Raw genomic sequence first — 22,080 nt, 5'->3', positions numbered from 1 at the left:
GCATTACAACCACACTACAAATGCCTATAATAAACTCTAATGGTATTAACGCCCCACTAACTCTTGAAAATGCCTGCCAGGCGTTTGAGGAGCCTCACCATAGACTTGATTGGGAGGCGTTATAAGGCTTCAACTCCTCCTGACTCGACATGAGGCTTCAATTTTGAAGCGACGCAATGCTGATGCTTCATGTTTTGCTAATGTGAACAGCACTGTGCTGCCCATAGTATCATTTCCATAGGTGTTTGAGGAGCGTTAAAAACACCCCTCAAATACATGCTTTCAAAGCTAGTGTGAACTAAGCCTAAATGACTAAAATTAATGGGTTTGGACCAGTTTGACTTGCACAATATGTGCTGATATATGTATATCAAGGGAAAATGGCTCTTTTAACAGTCTGAGCACGTTTTAACATTTAAGATTAACGGGTTTAGACCAGTCTGACTAGCAGGATCTGTTTCATGTGGAACCACCTTCTGGCCTATGTGTGTTGTTTTAACACTTGTCTTGACACTAAGGGCTCGTTCACACTTGGCTGTTTTACCAACGCCCCTATAGCGTTTGGCAAGCGTTGGTCCGGCGTTTGCGGAGTGTTTTTTAATGCTCCGCAAACGCCCCATGCGCGGTTTAGCGGAAGTTGCTAGGTGTTTGCTGAGCGTTAAAAACGCCCCACAAACGCCTATACTGCAGTTTGAATGGTGTTACCGCTCCGCAAACGCCCCGCATGTGCGTCGCAACCGCACCGCAAACGCCGGCCGGGCGTTTGCGGAGCAGCACCAGATACTAGAATAGGAGGCTTCAATGCCTCCTGACTCAACCAGAGGTGTCCGTTTTGCCGCGACGCGACGCAAACGCTCCCATAGAACAGCACCATATGCTGTAATGTGCAGAATTGGCAGAGGCATTTGGGAAGCGGTAAAAACGCTTCCCAAATGCCTCTCTCCCACCTGCACACAACGCTAGTGTGAACGTAGCCTTACAGCAACTTGCCAACAGCAAGAGTGCAGAGCGAATACTCACTTGCTTCTATGACTTCTTTGCTGGCTTACTCAGTTTGGTGTCATTCTGTTGCTGTTCCAATTCTTCAGCTTTTTGGCTGGGAAAGGAGTAACTCCAAAAGAACAAGTGAGTTGCTGTCAGTATCAGGTCCCCTAATGTGACTTATCCTTTGACATAATTTGCATAACCTAGCATACCTAGGACAAGGACCTCGGACTGTCAGATAGAAAATGCTCAGGCTAAAAACCATATGACAATATCTTGACGTCTTACACAGGCTAAGAAACGGACAATTTCTTGGTATTTTTTGTAAAGCACAAAAATCTCCCACTTAACGACCTGGAGAAGTTTTCTGTCTAGGTATTTACTTCAGCTCTCCTTCATGTATCTCAACTAATTACCACCTAAAGGATAACTCCACTTTTGCAGAAAAACAAATAGCAAATTAAAAAATGAATATAGCATAATAATTGTTACACAAGCCATATTGTAAATTAAATCTGAACTCCAGGAATTCAGCCATTTTGCTGGCAAACTATGAGTTAAGGCTAACAAGGTGGATGCCACCACTGGACGTACCTCTTTAGTTTACATCTGACAGATTTATGGAGCTTTGGGAGTGCCACTATCATTATACTCCTGGGGTTCTGACAGGAGAGATGCTGCATTTTCACACACAGCATCTTTGGCCGCCCCTTCCTTCTGATGTCCATTCCCAGAAGGCTTCATAGTAGAGAATGGAGGTTCCAATTCGGAATGTGAAAGGGGCCTAAAACATGATTGAACTATGATGCCTGTCTGAAAGGTCTCCTAATGTTAATTATTTCTAAAGAGGTTCAGACCCTGAAACATTTCTCATCAGAACACTGAGAATGCATCAGCTCATTATAATGAATCAGTCACTCCTATTCAGAATAAAATATGCAATCAGTCTGGTCAAATAAACAGTTATTTGTTTTGAGCTGCAATTATTTCTTTTATAAGCAGCAATCTGCAACAAAGTGTGTTAAAGTCTTTGTAATGTACATTGATCACCCAGAGGGGATTGTTTTTTTTTTCTCTCAGCAAAAATGGAGTTACTTTTTAATCTAAATAAAAATGAGCAGAAGAATTTTATGGTAATGATTCCACAGGCTGCCAGAGGCTTGCTCCCGGTTACATAGTTACATAGTTAGTCTGGCTGAAAAAAGACAAAAGTCCATCCAGTTCAACCATTAAAAAAAAGTTATAATCCTATACCCACAGTTGATCCAGAGGAAGGCAATAAAACCCCAGCAAAGCATGATCCAATTTGCTCCTGCTGGGTAGAAAAAAAAAACCCTAAATAACCATAGAGATAGACGCTCAAAAAGTAATTGGTATCGCTTGAAATACAGAGTTTGTCCAATAACCAAAAAAGCCTACAACAAAAGAACCGTGAATCAAGAATTCACAAGAAAAAGCGTTTACATAAAGGACAAATGCTATACTCATATATTTATGAAAATATGCTTTATTAGCTAAATTGCACATGAAAGACAATTGAGTCAAAAAATTCCTTCCTGATCCCCGAGAGGCAATCGGATATTCTCTGGATCAACTTTACCTATAAATGTTAGTATCCAGTTATATTCTGTGTATCTAAGAAACAATCCAGGACTTTTTTGAAGCAATCCACTGAGCTGGCCAGAGCCAACTCTTCAGGGAGTCTATTCCACATTTTCACAGCTCTCATTGTGAAGAAATCTTTCCATGTTTGGAGATTAAATTTCTTTTCCTCCAGACATAAAGAGTGCCCCCTTGTCCTCTGTGATGACCTCAGGGTGAATAGCTCTACACAGAGTTCACTATATGAACCACTGATGTATTATACATGGAGATCATATCCCGCCTTAATCTCCTCTTCTCAAGAGAGAATAAATTAATTTTCTCTAATCTTTCCTCATAGCTGAGCTCCTCCATGCCTCGTATCAGTTTGGTTGCCCTTCTCTGTACTTTCTCCAGTTCCCCAATGTTCTGTTTGTTAATTGGTGCCCAAAACTGAGCTGCATATTCCAGATGAGGTCTTACTAATGATTTGTACAGGGGTAATATGATATCTCTCTCTCTGGAGTCCATACCTCTTTTAATACAAGGGAGATTTGTACAAGGTTAGTGACTCAGAGAGGTACTGAAGCCAAACACAGCATGGCAAAGAGCATTTTTCGAGAATGAGCTTAGCAGTGGCAGCACAGGTATTTGTCTAATGACATGTAAACTTTTATAAACTGCTGTTACCCATAACAATCATATACACTGATGTTACCGGTAACAGTTTGCATTTCTAATTCAGTTTTGAAACTGAAAACATATATCTGCCATGATTCACTTTTGCAGTATATGTCCCTTGTCTCCAAGAGCAGTTAAGCTTATCAATCTCTTACCATATCAGAGAAGTTTTGTGCCGTTATCAGCCCAGTGACTCATATTTCCTGAAAGAAGCTTTATTCATAGGTTCTTAGACTTTTCTCAGGCACCTTTCTCAATCTAACAAAGGAACTAATGTAAAGAAATAATTTTCTTCATTGTTCATGTACAGTTGTGAGGATGAGTTTCTTACAGCCCATCCACACTTGTGTGCTGTGTTAACCCCTTGCCCTCCAGAGGATTTCCCCCTTCCTGACCAGGCCATTTTTTGCATTACGGTGCTGCGGTACTTTAACTGACAATTGCGCGGTCATGCAACGCTGCACCCAAATTAAAATTATGTCATTTTTTCCCATCTTGTCATATTTGATTGCCTGTGCGTTTTTCTATTTTTTGCGCTATAAGAAGAAAAGGCCGACAATTTAAGAAAAAAATTATATTTTTTACTTTTTGCTATTAAACATGTTCAGTAAAAAAAAAAATTAAAAAATCATATTTCGTTATAAACTATGCCAAAAGGTATTCTGCTATATGTCTTTGCTAAAAAAAAAAAATCCCAATACATGTAAATTAATTGGTTTACGTGAAAATTATAGCGTTTACAAATGGCGGATTATATACTGGGATTTTTTTGTTTAATTTTTACTAGTAATGGCGGTGGTCAGCAAATTATAGCGTGACTGTGGCGGGCATTCTGACACTGGGGGGGAACTAACTTGGTGTCACTGACATCCCCAGTGACACCAATAAAGTGATCAGTGCTAAAAAAAAGCACTGCCACTGTACTAATGGAACTGGGTAGGAAGGGGTTAACATGAGGGGCGATCAAAGGGTTAACTGTGTGCTGTTTTACTCTGTGCTGTGTCTGTGTGTTTCACTGTAAGCACACTGCTTTGAATGGCTGTGCTGTGCACAGCCATCCAAGGCAGTATGCACAAGCTGACAAGGAGGGGAACTTTATTGTTTACATACAGTTCTCCTCCCCACTGGAGATGCTCATGAAGCACCGGGTGCTGGTGAATAATCACCGGCTGGGACCTGGTGATTGACAGCCCCGGCCGCGAATAGCGGCGCAGGTAGACTGCATGCAACCTACCCGGAAATTCAAAATCATGTATATATACGTAATTTTGCACACCCATGCCACCCTGTAGCAGTATATCTGCCATCGGGCGGTCGGGAAGCAGTTAATCCATATTGAATTGGGTTCTCAACACACATGAAAAAATACACCTGCACTCTTTTTGAAAACACAACACACAGAACAGTGACCTCTTTGTGCTGAGGCATGCTATAGTACAGGTGCAAATTTGCTTGCTGATATGCATTGGAGTGCCATTCAAAATGCACCACAGCATGCATATACCTGTGAGTTCTAGTAATGCATGTTAAAATTAGCATTTTGCCACACATTACCACAATGCACAAGTATGAATGGACCTTTTGAAATGCCTTCATTTTCTGTAGAAATGGCTCCACTGATTTTCTCCTAACTTCCCATATAGCAATACAAAAAGACAGTTTGTATAGCAAATAATACACACAACATTTTACATTGGCATACATTTACTCAACAAATAAAGTACATTTAAAATATAAATTAAAAGACATTGATATAAAGAGCATGTTTTCTTATTTGATATTTAGTAAGACCCCTTTTATTGGAGGTAAGTAGTAGAACCTCCTTCATTGACAATAACTTCAATAATTTTGGATCTATTTATAAAAACTTTGCATAGCTATTTGTTCTGTGAATCTGCATGTGCATCAGTTCTATGTGGATTAACCAGCATTCCCTAATTAGGTTTAAGGGAATTTCTCCCAATGTACAAAGCTGTGGCTGTTTTGCCAAATTAAATGTTTTTAAGGTACTATCTTTTCTGGTTGAATGTCCTTGAGCTGTTGTTTTAGGCTATTTTCTCTTCTGGTTGAATCTTCTTAGGCTATAGCTTAATGCAGGCCATAGACGGTTTGAACATCGGCCGATTTTTTGTCCGAAAAACAAAACATTGTTCGTTCTGTAATCTGATGTTGCCACCAATGATGAAAATCAGCAGTTTTTTCACGAATTTTCCAGCATGCCCGATATTTGAAATGAGGAGGAATCACAAAAATCGGCGGAAGCCATTGCCCCACTAACAATGCAAAAATCAGCCGATTATTCTTTCAGACAAAAAATCAGCCGATTTTCGAACCGTCTATGGCCTGCATTAGGCAAATTTCAGTTGAATGTTCTCAAGCTATTGTTTTAGGTTACTTTCTCTTTCAGTGAAATGTTCTTAGGCTATAGTTTTAGGCTATTTTCTCTTCTGGTTGAAAGTTCTTAGGTTTTTGTTTTTGACTGATTTTGTCTGACTGTTCTTAGTTTATTGTTTTAGGCTATTTTCTCTTAGAATTGAATGTTCATAGGGTATTAGGGAATACATTCACCATAGAAAAGACAATGTAAATAACAGAAAATAACTTATTGAACATAATATTAAAAACATATTAAAAAGCAAGCGTAGCATTTGTGACTTTTGTGCAAATGCTCATACACAGTTTTTTTCCTTTTTTTAATGAATGTTCTAAAGCTATTTGTCTCCTTATGTGTGGCTACTGATCATACCTACAGTAAGACATTCTAGTATATAAAACAGCATTAGTTTATGTAATTTATTTCTAACATCTGGCTTGAATTACCTGCTTCAGATCACATTGGGGTGAGATTGTGATCACATCTTTGTCTTGCCAATTCTAAAACACAAGTTTTTTTTAAAGTATTTCTATACTCAAACCTTTTTCATTACTTTTGGATAGAGTTAGGAAGGTTAAAATCTGTCTCTGCTTTTTTTTATTTTGCTGTCTGTGACCTGTCTGGAGATATTTCTTTTACTTCCTGTTCTGGAGACAAAAAAGGAAGTGAAAGAAAATCTCTCTAAAGTGCGTTTTCTCCACAAGTATCACTCTTGGAATATTTTCCGTGACCTTTGGGAAATTTGGGATTTCTCATAATTTTCTGCTTTAGTAACAATAGACACAAGAACAAGTAAACAGTGTAAAGCTCCAGAGTTGGGATCCAAATGGCATTAAAAATGTGAAAGATATTTTGGCACTTCTATAGTCTATCTAAAACCAAACAAAATGTCAGCTTTAGAGAGACTTTTAATTGCCACTCCAGGCAGAAAAAAATATCCTTCTTCACTTGTCACATCCTCCCTCTGGGAAGACATGAGCAGATCACTCCCATTTTCCAGACCAGCCTGCTCCTTATTATGAAGGAACTGCTCACTCACAATCCACTCAGTAATATTTTTTTTGGAGTTACAGCGCATGCACAGTAACTTGAAACAGTGTGATCTTGGGACACAGCACCATTGGGACAAAGCATAGAGCGGGTGTACTATGTACCGCTTACTCATTCATATGGTGGTGGAGGCAGTATCTGGAGGCCCCCCTAATGTTAAAGGGGGCTTTCAGATTCTGAAAACTTCCCTGCCTAGGCCAGGATGGTGGGGAAGAGGCTATTGTCCTCATCAACACAGAGACAAGCTGCTTTGCCAGGGTGGTCCACATTTGCTGTGGACCTGATCATTCACCCAAGTGGCACCACGTCCTCTTGTAGGTAGGCAGTAAGGGGGCAGTAAAGCTGTGGATCAACCATCTGCTTTTATGCCCCCCCTTGCTGCCCGTGTAGAAGGAGCCTAACTGTGCCATGGCAGATGCTATAGGCTTACTTCAGAGCCATGCATCACTTTAACACAAGTTGTTGTATTCCTGCCTTTAGCCCTGGTTCACACTGATATGGTCAGGAATTCGCAGCGGTTTCTGTACAAATTCTGCACCGCATCAGAATTGCACCCCGTTCATGCGAACCACTATGGGTGTGTATGTTAACAACATTCCGAAATCGGTCCACAAAACGCAGTGCGATGTGCAGAATCAGATCACATAGGTTGAACACCCATGCGATCCGATTCTAGTGCGGACCAAAAAAAGGGTCCTTCACTTTTTTGGTGCGGATGCATAATGTATGGCTCAAATCGCACCGCACACAATTCGCATGTGATTTGCACAGGAATGCAGTGCAGTTCCTGTGCAAATCACATTCGATGTACCGCACCGCATGAGTGTGAACCTAGCTTAAAGGCCCTGGGAGCATCAACCTGGGTCATGACACTCCCCTAGATACCACCTGGTCCCAAGTGGGCTGCTGGTCCTGCTGAATCAGTCGAAATATGAGCCGTGAATGGCCCTGCAAGCATTAAATGGCTTGATAAAAGTCGATTTAAAAATTGAATGAGCCCGGTGGAAAATTATCATGCGAACGGTTTCTGTATCATGTCAGATGCAATCACTCTTCAGCAGCACCACTATCTGTCATAGTTGCCTACTTACAAAAACCAGCAATGGCGATTCTTCGATCCATGCTGTTCGTGTAGATAGGAGAATGATCTGATCTTTTGTTTTTCTCTTGTTCAAGCCATGTCACCTTTAGTATACATTTACATTGGCTCTTTTTTAAAGCTGGCCAAACATTAGAAGATTTAGGGATGAACATTCATGTGAAAACTCTCATCAGTGCATTAGATGACTTAAAGAACATCATTTGAAAATAGTTCAAACGTTTGCTTTTAGCATACATTTTGGAATAATGGAATTTCCTGAACCAAAACCAAATTCACGGTTAGAAATTAGTTAATTCAAGAAAATTTTCCCATCCTGCTCTTGCAAATTTAGTCACTATGGGCCAAAAAAAAAGAAATATTATGAAAACTGAACAAAAGTTTCTGAAACAAACATTTTCGAAGGAAATTCTTCAAGTGTATGGCCAGTTTAGCACTCTCTATTTTACATATATTGTGAAAGCTTAGTGACGCGGCGCACTGATGTATATTTGCACTTTACTTGTCACAATGGATCTCATGTTTCTTATCTGAAGTCTTGAGGCTCCAGTGCTGAATACACAGTCTGCAGATTAAGAATCATTATTAAACAACACAGTGAAAGCCAGAAAACCTAAACATGTATTTACAGCTATTCACTAGAAGAGAATCATCACATTTGTAATGCATCCTACTTAAATACCATTGTGCCTAATAATAATAATAATAGTAAAAATAATAATTTTTCTCACCTTTCTTGTTTTACAGAAGCCGCCTTTCATCCATTGTTCTGTTTATTCTCTCCGTGTGTATTTTCTAAAGGCTCTCAAGTAGCTTTTGGTCCCATTAAGGATCTAAAGTGCCATATAGACTATGTGACAGCACTGTACTTACTTTGTATCACCATATCCTCATACATAATTGCTGTGTAGCTTGCAGCAATGTTGAAACACGGTGATAAATTAAAGGCTAAGTTCGCCTCTTGAAAAAAATAATATAAAATAAATGCACATTTTTTTGCTGGTGAAAAAATTTGCATTTTTTTTTCTAAGGAGCCTGCAGAGCACTGCACCCACAATCTGCAGATTACAGATGCAATGTCAGGCCTCCTGCAGACCTTCAGGATAGCTGTCTGCCATTCGTATCTCCCATATGGGCAGGCAGTCACTTGAGAGCAGGAAGATCAATGAACTATGAGAGCGATCACTAGCGCCCTTGCAGTTCATTGAGAACTACAAGCTGTCGGCTGCAATGGTTAATGGTGCTAGTAGTCTATTCATTCACAGGAAACTGTGAAAATATGATGCAGTCACATGGGTGGAGCCCTGCACGGGAGCACTGTTTTCAAAATGTGACAGGGAGAAGATCCCCCACCCACTGTCATATGGAGGGGGGGGGAATTGGGGGAAGAAGGTGCAGACATGAACTTATCCATTAACGGCTTCCCGTCAGCCCTATAGCAGAAATACTGCTACAGGGCGGCACGTATGCGCAAAATCACGTATGTATACGTGATTTTGCATTTCCGGGATGGGGGCATGCGTGAGCCACGCGCACGCGCTACCTGCGCTGCTATTCCAGGGCGCCCAGTGATTTCCGACGATCTCTGACAGGGGGGGGGGAGAACTGTTTTGTTTACTAACAGTTCTCCTCCCTGTCAGCTTGGGCACACTGCTTTGGATGGCTATCCAAAGCAGTGTGCTTACAGTGACGCACACTGACACGGCCCCCTATGTAAAACACTCACAGTTAACCTTTTAATTGCCCCTCATGTTAACCCCTTCCTGCCCAGTGCCATTAGTACAGTCTCAGTGGTTTTTTTTTAGCACTGATCACTGTATTGGTGTTACTGGGGATGTCAGTGACCCCAAGTCAGTTCCCCCCCAGTGTCAGAATGTCCGCAGCAGTCCCACTATAAGTCGCTGATCGATTACTAGTAAAGATTAAAAAAAAAATTCTAGTGTCTATACCATTTGTAAGTGCTAAAATTTTCACATAAACCAATTAATTTACATGTATTGAGACTTTTTTTTCAGCAAAGACATGTAGCAGAATACATTTTGGCCTAAATTTATGATGAAATTTGATTTTTACTGTAAGTAACAGTGCCGTAACGCAAAAAATGGCCTGGTCAGGAAGGGGGGTTACTCTTCAGGAGGACAAGTGGTTAAAGTGTATCTAAACCCAATAACAAAAACTTTTATTATAGTGCTGCTTAACAGTCATTAAAAATGGAGGCTGCATTAGTTTCATTTTTTTCTTTCACCAGCTGATCCTGCCAGTAGTACACTTCCTGTCCTAGGGTGACAATGCTCATTCACTGTACTGTAGCTATAGAAGAGCAGTGTTGTCACCCTTGTCACTCTCCTCTTCTAAATAAAATAGGGGAAGTAGTCGTAGTTCACAGAGAGTGCTGGGAACAATGTAACTCATAACAGTGTAGTACAGGCAGAGCACACAGGAAGGTATCAGCTCACTGGATTTGTAGCGGCTCAACAGGTAACTTTTGCACTTAAAGCGGAGCTCCACCCAAAAGGTGAAGTTCCGCATTAAGGACTGCTCCCCATTAAGGATTGGCACCTTTGGGGGGCAGGGGCGGGAGCGTGTACCCAGATTTGACAGGTACCAGCTCCCACGTCCGGACCGATCGCCTAGGCGATCGGAAACGGAAGGTGTCCTCCCTCCCTCCCTGTAGTCTTTTGGGACATGTGACAGGTCCCAGAAGACTACAGAACCATTCATGAAACGCAGCACTACTCGCGCATGCGCAATGGGTACCTGGCTGTGAAGCCGCAAGCTATCACAGCCGGGTGCCCGCACTGAAGATACCAGCCTCCTGGAATACAGGACAGCCGGTGAAACGGGCTGTAGGAGACACACCATGGGACCGAGGGACAGGTAAGTGGCTGTTTTTTAAAAGTCAGCAGCTACAGTTTTTGTTTTATTTTTTGACAGGGTGAGTGGAACTCCGCTTCAACAAACAAAACACTTCTAATGGTATACTTAACAGACTAAAAGGAGCAAATAACAGAAGTTCGTTGTTAGGGTTTATATATTCTTTAAAGTGACATTGTCGCTACAGAAACAAAAAATAAGATAAAAAAAAGCAACCTGCAAAAGAAAACGCTTAAAGTATTTTAAGTAACATTTTTTTTTTTTAGTTTTACATAGAGTGGGGAAGGGTTAGGCCCTCTTCCAAGTTTCTATTGCTGTCTGTGTTTACGCTAGACAAGGTGAGGTGAAATCCATTCATTTAGAAAGAGGCGGGGACAAATCTTCCAATAGGGACATATATTCTGGTGACAATGGTCTCAGAGGGGAATTTACCTTGCTTTGTAGAAATTAACTTTAACTTCCTGTTGGGCCTCCAGAACCAAAAGTGAAGGGAAATCTAGCTAGCAGCACAAAGCCTGTGAAAAAGTATGACCCTAAGCAAAGTTGACCCTAAGCAAACTCCTTAGTGGGATAGCCCAAAAGAAAAAAGGTGGTTATGAGGTGCTAGACTTGGAATGTTTGTCAGTTAGGGAGCATTAGCTGGATTTGATGACTGAACCTAGACAGCTTCATCACAAAGAGCGCTCCCCACCCCCAAAAGGAAAAAATGACTCCACTGAGAAATTCACATGAAATTTACAAATAGAGCACCTGACATTTGTTTTATGGGTTCATAAACATTTATTGAACATAAAATTATTTTTCCAAATTACATCACCAATCTTGTCTCCAAATATCACCCAGACCGTACTCTCCGCTCCTCACATGACCTCTTGCTCTCTAGCTCCCTTGTCTCCTCCTCCCATGCTCGTCTCCAGAACTTCTCCAGAGCTTCCCGCATCCTATGGAACTCTCTACCCCAATTTATCAGACTATCACCTACTCTACTCACATTTAGGCGATCTCTGAAAACCTATCTCTTCAGGGAAGCCTATCCTGCCCTCAGCTAACAATGGAATCATCTATTCGTCCTACCAGTCCATCCCCCACAGTTATTACCTTTTGTACAACTGGCCCCTCCCTCTTAGATTGTAAGCTCCAAGAGGCAGGGCCCTCCTAACCCTCTTGTATTGAACTGTATTGTTGCTGTATTGTCTCCTGTTATATTGTAAATCGCTGAGCAAACTGTTGGTGCTATATAAATCCTGTATAATAATATTAATAATGAAATTGAGACAACAGAAAGATTAGAGGTAACCAGCATGGTAGCCAAACAATCCCCCTTCATCTGGGCTTGAATAAGAAATAGAAATGCTTTCTTTAGAACTATAAACGCTTCTGGAAAGTGTTCTATATGAAAAGAGGAGCATTATTAGTCTCAATAGACAAGTATCTGGTGCTCTTTTTGTCAATCTCCTATGTGGGATGGTGTCAGAGCTTAGTCAGGTGCTCCTTCCTCCACATGACAGGGTTGAACTGTCAGTAAAAAAAAAAGAGTCTCTGTCAGTAAAATGTGTGTCAAGTCAGTAAATTTCACTTCAGGAGGTTGGAACCCCTGCAGGGTTAGGACCCGGCGATTAACCACTCAGGACCAAACACTGCCACATAGAGCAGATCATGTGCTTCTCCATTCCAAGGAACCCCACTCAGAGCAAAGGAGCTAGGTCCACAATGGAGTAGGGAGCTGACTAGGGAGCACAGATCAATGAGTATGCCTTGCCATGGGGTTAATAGGTGAGCTATTAAATGGCACTGTCGCTCCTTTAAAGGGGCAGATTTAATGAAAATTGCTTTTTTGTTCACTTTTATATCATTAGTAAACATCATTACAATGCTGCCAAAAAAAATCCACATCTGTCCCCAAGAAAAAGTAAACATTTTTTTAAGAAATACTTAAAAAAAAGAAGTTTAATCTATTCTACATACTGCAAAATGGCAAATTTGTCCCAGTTTTGAAAAAAAAAAAATGAAACAGCCCAGGTCATTAAGTGGTTACAGAACTAGTAAGCACACATATGCATAAGTTTTAGTTTCAGAATTGTATTTTGTGCTACTGAACTGTGAAACTTTTCTGTCATCTTGAAACAGGTGCAACAATTCTCGCAAAATGTACCAAGTTTCAAGAGACTGTTTCTAATTCTCTCATTCTGCTTTCCACAGAATTTTCATGCATAGAGCCAGCAGAAACATTCTAAGAAAAGCTTTCGTCAATTTCGCTCTTGCTTCTACGGCAATATGAAGACAAAGGCAAGAGCAGCAAGACGAAGGCTGGAGATTGACCTGGACGACGAGGATGAAAGTGTGGCACAGCAGACGTCAAGTGAGGATGATAATGATAAGTGTTTTGTGTATAAAGAGAGGAGTAAAGGGAAGAGTTCGGAGTCCGGGAAGAGCACAAGGAGAAGAAGGCAGATGTCACAAGGGAAGGAACATAGCATCCGGAGGCTGGAGAGCAATGAACGGGAAAGACAAAGGATGCATAAACTGAACAACGCATTTCAAGCACTTAGAGAGGTCATTCCACATGTCAGAGCAGAAAAGAAACTCTCCAAAATTGAGACGCTAACTTTAGCTAAAAATTACATCAACACATTAACTGCTACCATACTGAACATGTCCAGCAGAAGCTTGCCCGCTGGCCAGGACACCGGCTCTGATGGCAGTGGCAGTAAGTTTTACCAGCATTACCAGCAACAACATGGAGAAGAGGACAATGATGAACACTTAGAAAAATACTCCACACAAATCCACAGCTTTAGGCAGGGCAGTTGATAGATCCGGAATACTTTATATACTTTGATACTAGGTACATTTTCAGAACTACTAAATATTCAAAATTATATTTTGCTACTACAGTGTACAATTTTTATGGAAATATTACTTGTCCACCCATCTGCACTTTACACAGCCATTCAAGAAATCAGTTCAGATTTTCATTTCAGGTAGCTGAATTTAGATAATTTTGGGTTATTAACATAAGGTATGGATGTAGATTTTGGTATCATGGCAGGTACATTTTTATTTTTAGACTTTTATGAGGGATATGGTGGTTGGTTATTTTTTTAAATATATGTAAAAACTGATGAAGTAGCAAAAAGTAACGATATTAAGTAGCAGCAGAGCTTTCGCTTCAAAATAGATGTAACATCTGATTTGCAAATTAAGAAAACTATCTTTTTTTTCATCTTTTATGTCAACCAATAGTTACTAATCACTAGACTCTGACTATTAAAAGCAATATCCCAAAAAGATATGGTTGCCTTGGACTACAGGTCATCATCGCTGTTGCTTTGAAACATATCTAGTTGATGTAAATACATTTTGGACATTACATCTAAAATGTATGTCATGCATGGTGATCTAGATGCTACAGCTGCTATGGTGTCAAGATATATAAAATGGCAGGCCAGGCAGCTGTTATATCAAGTGGACTAAATGTGCATCTGACAAGCACCAATATCACAATGATGTAAAGGGTGCATTAATAGTGAATCTAAACAAGCACCAAATATAGTACAATTCTGTAATGAGTGCATTAACAAAAATCCCACAGACACAGATGCTGGAATTGGTGCATCACACAATCAATAAAGACATCGCATTATTATTAAATCTGATTTCACAGGGCTATAATCAGTGCACCAGAGACACCACAGTGCCTTACCTAGTGTATTAAATAGACCAGGCAGGGCGAAGTCACAGTGTTCCTGCAAAGGACCCTCCACATTCCCAAACCCCTTATACTCACCATGCCTGCACTCCCTCATCGCTTCTTCCTCCATCTAAGCCAGCACTGAAATTACCAGTGTTGGTGACCAGAGGAAGCAGTGAGTTTACTCTGTCATTTAAAAGTGCTCAGGCATAGCAATTGGTTGCAAGGCCCAAGTATTGTCACAGGGAGGAGGTCACATTCTCCCCCAAACTTGAAAGCCCCAGTAGTGTCATCAGCTGCAATGGAGGAAGGAGTGGTGGGGTAACTCTACTTAGCTGAGTAAAAGGGGGTGGAGGTCCCTTTGCAGCGACTATCACTGTACCCTGCATGGGCGAGACAATGGTGTGTCTTTTGTAGTGAATCTGATCATCGCCAGAGACATCACAGTGACTGAGTACATTATGAGTGAATTTGAAAAGCTCCAAAACATCACGTTATACTCAATGTATTTATAGTGAATCTGGCAATCATAAGAGACATCACAATGGCTGAGTGCATTATCAATGAATCTATCAAGCTTCGAAACATCACAATGATATACTTAGTGAACACAGAGACAGTACAATACTGTGCAGAGGGCATTAATAATAAATCTGACAGTCAGCAGAGACAGCACAATTTTGTAGTCAGTTTATTAATAGTGAATTTGATAGTTACCAGGGATATTACAATGATGTATCTATTAGTAAATCAGACAACATCACTAGGTACAGGAACATGATTGTAAACATTTTTTTTTTAAATAACAAACATGACATACTTACCTGCTCTTTGCAATGGTTTTGCACAGAGCAGCCCCAATCCTTTTTTGGGGCCCCCTGCCACTGCTCCGGGATCTTCCTCCCTGCTAAGTGCCCCTATAGCAAGCAGCTTGCTATGGAGGCATTTGTTTGGGCTTGATCCTGAGATGTGCTCTGTGTGTCAATTGACACACACACAGTGCAGCTCAGCCCCTCCCCCCCCCCCCCCAGCTCTCTCCTCACAGGATTTGATTGACAGCCAATGGCTCCCACTGCTGCCTCAATGTCCAGTGAGGAGAGAGAGCAGAGAGAGCCACTGCTCTAGGGAACAACATTGAATCAAGATCGGGCTCTGGTAAGTATGGTAAGAGGGGGTTGGGGGATCACACAGAAGGTTTTTAACGCATTCTCTGCATTTAGGTAAAAAATACATTGAAATTTAATCTGAACAAGCACCAGGGACATCACAGTACTGCACTGAGGGTATTAGTGAGGCTGACAAGAACTGGAGACATTACAATTACGTTTACTTATTTTTTTAATAAGTCTGTAAATTGACCACATAATACAAAAACTCAGAAATAGATTTTCACTTTATCACTATTGGGCATTACAAATCTTCCTATTAAGAAAAAAATGTTTTTTTAGACTAAATATAGATTTTTAGATATTAGTGTCTATATATTTAAATTATGTTGTAGAACATTCTAGGCAGGAATTGCTACTATATGCTTTTGTGTTTGTAAAATTACTAGTATTGGGAAATTTACCTCTATGCAGTAAAGGTGATTATAGACATAGAACTGTGTTTATTCATTAGATATGGTCCAAACGTCATGAGTTCCTTAATACGCCTGGCACATTATCTGCACATACTATATCTTATGAAAGGGATAATAAATGGTAAATGAGATGATTTTTTTTTATTACAGGTGCTTTTTACACAGGAAGAGATGAAAACTCTTAATGTAACCGATACATTTTTTTGTTTGTTTACTATGATAGTTCTTGGCACAAACATTATTTAGACCTCCTAACTACCTTCCTTAGGCAGGACTGTCCCAATTCTTTCACCAAAAGAGAAAGGACACGTTGACAACAGGGCCGGATCTAGCCTATCTGGTCTGGGGGTGCAGTAAAAAAAAAAGTCAGGGGGCATAGTGCCAACACTGTGTGGGAGTCACTGAGAGTCTGTCACACAGACAGCAAAACACTGGTATGTATTAGGATGACACAGGACCTGTCCTTATATCAGATGTCCCTATCAGAATCCCCTTTTAAATCAGGAGTCCTCATCAGAGTCCCCATTTACATTGGGTTCCCATCTGCTTGCCCCCTTACATCAGGTGTCTCCATCACAGTGCATCCATCAGAGTTTCCCCTTACATCAATTGTCCCCAGCAGAGTGCCCCCTTACATCAATAGTCCCCAGAAGAGTGCTCCCTTACATCAGGTGCCACATCAGAGTTCCCCTTACCTCAGGTGTCCCCAACAGAGTGCCATCTTACATCATAGTCCCCAGAGTACCCCCTTACATCAGGGTCCCCACTAGAGTGCCCCCTTACATCAGGTGTCCTATCAGAGTGCCCCCTTATATCATAGTCCCTATCAGAGTACTCCCTTATATCAGGTGTCCAATCAGAGTGCCCTTTTACATCAGAGCCCCCATCAGAGTGCCCCCTTACATCAGGTGTCCTATCAGAGTGCCTTTTTACATCAATTATCCCCAACAGAGTGGACCTTTACATATGATCATCTCAATCAGATTGCCCCCTTATATCAGGTGTCCCCATCAGTGTACCCCCCTTACATGGATTGTTACCATCATAATGCTTCATTACATCAAATGTCTGCATCAGACTGCCTCATGCATTAGTGGATGCACTTTCAGAGACCTGGGTGGGCACAGCTAAAATCTTGGTGGGCACAGCCCACCCCAGCACCCCCCTAGATCCAGCCCTGGTTGACAAGGGGTGCAGTTTTAACTGAACTATGGACAGCGTTTGGTCAGCATCACAAATGACTTACCCTTTCTTGACTGACAATGTATAAATTATAAAGCATTTGCTCTATGACTGTTCCTCAATTTTAGATGAACATTCATCCAGCTGCTACTAGTGTTGTCAGAAGACGGTAGTCTTCATCATGCCTTAACCCTTAGTGCATTCAGTCGTGATTTTATTAACATCAACTGCTCAAGCCATGAAGAAGGGAGAGTTTTTTTTCCCTAGGAAACTCATTGGCTGTATTTAAATGTTTAAAAAAGTCCTTCAAGTGAGATGAACTTTTGTACCAGTCATTCCTCCCTACATATCCAAAAATGTACAGCTTTGGATGAATACATCTATGTGTAGCCACCTTGAATGATACAAAGTTCACAGCTTATCCCAATACAGTATGGAGCATCAGTCATTGAACATGATGGATTTACAAAGACAACCTTATTAGATTCATGAGGAGGCTTTGTATTTGCATATGAAATGTTTAAAAACATTGTTCCTGTGAATAGAATTCATGTTTGCTCTTAGTGTCTGCTGTGCTAAAACTATGCTTGGATATATGTATGTAATTTCTGTAGTATGTGATTAAGTGATTTACTGTATAAGAGATGAAATGAAGGTCAGTAGGATGATCTATATGAATAATGTACCTTTATCTGGCAACCCATTTGCTAAAAGAGCCAATAAAGTGCTGAAGAAATCACCGGCGGAAGCCTGCAAATGTTCCAAGTAAACTACTAATAATGATGTACATTCTAGACACTGAATCATTTAGATCAAGTCACTAATAATGTATCAGTTAACTAATGGCCTCAGTAAAACTATACAATCACAATAGTACATTCAACAGAAATAGTTCAGGGGCTATACCAGGTTTAACTGATATCAGTTTTGCAGGTGACATAGGAAATCTATTGCTTCCAATAAATGGTGCTTTTAACACTACAGAATAGAAAGACATTTTTCAAAATCTAGGACTTCCAACCTTGTGGCAACATTGTGTGCTCAGTGCAAAAAGTCAGCTCCACCAAGGCATAGTTTGATGTGGAGAACCTCAAGTGGACTGCACAAAGCCCTCTCCTCAACCACATTTAACACAATTGGGATGAATCAGAACGACGGTTGTGTACCAGGTCTTCTTGTCCAACATCAGTCCTTGACCTTACAAATGATTTTTTTGGCTAAATGGGCGTTCATTTCCACAGATGCTGTCCAAAATCTCCGTAGAGTGGAGGCTGTAACAACCAGGGGGATTCCATATCAATGTTTATGGTTTCGGAATGAGATTTTCTGCTTTGCAGTTGTAACAAATTCCATCCTCTGGGAAGGCTTTCCACAAGACTTTGAAGTGTGTTTTTGGGCATGTGTACTTTACTGCCAAAGAAGCATTTCTGAGGTCAGATAATGTTGGGTGCCATTCAATGTTCTAATTCCTCCAAAGGGGTTTAATAGGATTGAGACCAAGGCTCTGTGCTGACCTCCATACCAAACTCATCAAACCATATCTTTAGGGACTGGCTTTGTGCACAGAGGCACAGTCATACTGGACAGAAAAGATATAAAAAAAATCAATAGAAATACCTTTTTTCCCTTTTTGTTATAAGTGATCATCACATCACCTCTGTTCTCAGCTGCATAAGAAGCTTAGGGAGGAGAAACAGCAGACATTGATCTTCCCAGTGAATAGCTGAGTAGAGGGGGTGTGTCAGCACAAGCCTGGTCACTGGATTAGCTCCCAGCACAGCCAGAAAACTGTCTACACTGTGCCCTCATGCCTAGTGTGGTCAATTTTTGAAACGCAAAAGGGACTGGCTTGAACACCAGGAATTTCACACAAAGGAAGCAATACAAAGATAACAGGATACGTGTTCATACACATATATGGTACAGCAGGCACATATCAGGAATATTAAATGTTGGGTTCGCACATTCTTTGTCTTGTCACATTACTTTGCAAATTCCATGCTCTTACAGTGCTTGAATAAAAACTGAATTTTATTTTCTAACTCCATGAACACCATGTTTTCATTTATCTAATTGTTAATATATATATATATATATATATATATATATATATATATATATTAGATCACTTCTTAATCTAATTATTTTTCTCCAATTCAAGCCCAAATATTTTATTCCTTATTGGAAAATTTTAGATCATCTGGCAGCTTTATAATACTCTATGTGTCTTACTGGGGAGATTTACCCTCACTTCCTGTCAGAACAGGTAGTAATGGCTAATATCCAATGGGGACAAAAACAGGACCACATTTTTAATATAGTGAGGAAGACTTAGAACTTCTAAACAAGGTGTTCATCGCTCTCCATGCCATGCTGTTGCAATGACAATTGCACCCTGCCCCAATTTCTTGAATGGGTGTCACAGGAATAGGAAGCAAAGGTAATTTTTCCCAATGCAGTCACAGACAAAAATGAAAACCTGAAAGAAAAGGTAAATTGAGTTTTATTTATACTACAGCTACTATTAGTGCCTAAATCTGTTTCCATATTGGCTCTCTAAGTCTCCGAGGAGCAGCCTTAAGACTGAAGTAAGGGCAGCACAAGGAGCCAGTCAAAGCTCTGTTACCTTGGGCAGTGACTTAACAATGGAATGGAAGCTTGTTGACATATGAAGACAGATGAGAAAGAAAAGTAATTACAAAATGTGCCATTGCTCCCTTATTATTCATTCAGCAGATTAGGGAAATGTTAATGGCAAAGCTATATTACTTATCAACAGTGAAGTAGTGCGAGTACAGCGACCTGGCTATGCTGTTTGGCAAGGGTGCCTAGATCACAGGGCAAAACGAATTTCAAATATTATGGCAGGTAATGCATTTGATACACAATGTATGTATTTTAGCTCTGTATTTAGCTGTTCATCCGGAATTCAGCTTTAACTTATTTAAAGAGGTTTTCCACTTTTAACAAAAAAGTGGAAACTAATTTTTCATGTCCCTTCAGTAGACTAGCATCAATCCACCCTCTCTGAACCATTAATTAGTTATTACAAGACTTCAGAAATGTAGGTCAGGAACTGTGTGTGTTTGGAATAGGCATTATATCTATCAGACACAAACTTTCTCAAATGGCAGACTGCTGGTACATAAACGAAGAGGATGCGCCTGAGAAACACAAAAGAGTACAAGAAAGAGTACGGACGAACTCTTGGGTAAGATTGGTCAGTGACATTAGTATACCTCAATTCCACTTGACAGAGTTTACTGAATACCCTCCTTGGTGTGATAAAACACAATGGGGCTGTTTTGTGCAAGCAGCAGAAATATAAGTAAATATAAGTATCTAGTAACAAGGTAGATTCCAGCTATGAAACAGCACAATATAGAAGAAACCTCAACAACGGGTTTCCTAAATCCTCAGAGGACTCATTGGTCTCCCCAGAAACGTAGGCCCAGTGAGAAATGCATCAGATGCAATAACAAAAATTGTAACTGTCCAAAAGATTCAGTAAGTACTTCATTTGCAAAGCCCAAAATATCAATTCTGGAAGGTTAAATCCCTGTCTGCTCATGCTTCATATATTCATTAACTGTAAGTCCAGGTTGGATAAATCATTTGGCTTATATTCCTTACAGAGTTGGATAAAGGTAGAATGGAGCTAAAGCCAAGGCAGCAGATTCAAATCTCCCCACCCCCCTGTAGCTCGGGGTAAAGTTTCAGCGCCACAAACGGTAACCCCGAGCTACACTTGGGCTTACCATGCGGCTCTGCTCCGCAATCCCTCGGTCACTTACCTTGTCCTGCGCTCCCGTGATGTCCCTCCTGCAGTGTCCCTGGCAATGTAATCCGGCGGATGCCGGCATCTGTCATCTGGGTTCCGTCCCCTGCGAGCGTCGGGACGTACGGGGGACAGAACAGCGGGAAATTTGAAAATGACAAAAAGCGACATTCACAAAAATCACTAATATCACATAGCAAAACATTACTGTATCAAACCATTTCACATACATTTTGTCCCGAGTGCTTTGTCCTGTGCCCTGCCTTCATTTTTACTGTTCTTTCTACCTGGAAACTGAGAAATGTCCATGGCATCCGAAAAGCATTCCTTTAGGTCAAAAGCGGTTTTAGACCGGCTAGAGAACAGCGATAGTAAATTAGAACCACTTGCAGAATTGAGTGATAATGATTCGTGGGGAAATTCGTCATCAGACACTGAAAACGATTTTGCGACTTTGCTCAGTGATGTGCGAACTTGGCGCTATATTTCAACTTTCAGTGTTTTTGGTTTGATTATATTATTGAATTAAATTTATTATTATATTATTATTTTTTATGATTATTTATTAAATTATAATTTATGATTTCGTGTTTCAAGTTTTATCCTACCCGGGATGTTTACTAGACTCTTGTTCGGACAGATTTCAGTGAGTTATTCCTAAGAATTACAGGCCTACAATATAAAACGCCAAATTTCCATGCAAAATAATGGTACCACTTTCAGCACCAAAAATCTGAAATAATCATACCGCCAGGGAGGTTAATTTGAGATTGATACGGAATGTAATAACCACAAATAAGTAGGGGGACTTGCACTGCCTGCACTGGCATAGCCTGCCCCATCAGACACCAGTTGCCTTCCAGTGCATCCTCCATTACAAAGTGACAGGCAGGCACACAGTTTTTACCAACTGCATTATTCCTCTGATTATTGCAGAAGCCCAAAGGCTGTTGCTGGGCCCTGGACATCCATTGAGTCTTGTGCTCCTGACCAGATTGCCTTTTGGATGATCTGGATCTGATCCCTTGGGCTGTCCAGAGCTCTTAGAGAGAGGTTGGATATGCATGATTCAAATCTTTTAAGCACTGCAGAGCTACCCAAAAACTTCCAAGGCTAGCGTTGTCAACCTAAAAAGATTATTTCAATGCAGAGTATAGGGGGGAGGAGGAGAAAAAGCGCAGGTACATGCTTCCAACACTGCTTC

The 22,080-nt window shown here is 40.6% G+C and overlaps 1 protein-coding gene across 1 annotated transcript in view; it reads left to right on the top strand.

Annotated features, from left to right (window-relative positions):
- Nucleotides 1–19,140, top strand: part of BHLHA15 (basic helix-loop-helix family member a15) — a 54,665-nt gene extending 35,525 nt beyond the window's left edge. The window contains exon 2 of the mRNA XM_089682744.1: nucleotides 12,843–19,140. Coding sequence (XP_089538870.1) covers nucleotides 12,918–13,454 — 537 coding nt within the window. The 5' untranslated portion in view covers nucleotides 12,843–12,917 and the 3' untranslated portion in view covers nucleotides 13,455–19,140. The remainder of the gene's footprint in view (nucleotides 1–12,842) is intronic.
- Nucleotides 19,141–22,080: the final 2,940 nt, after the last annotated feature.

Source organism: Staurois parvus, unplaced genomic scaffold (genome assembly GCF_062004578.1).
Source record: "Staurois parvus isolate SC_StPar_1 unplaced genomic scaffold, SC_StPar_1.0 ptg000297l, whole genome shotgun sequence".
NCBI classification, from domain to species: domain Eukaryota; kingdom Metazoa; phylum Chordata; class Amphibia; order Anura; family Ranidae; genus Staurois; species Staurois parvus.
Note: the sequence above shows the minus strand (reverse complement) of the source record. Positions and strands in the feature narration are given on the sequence as shown.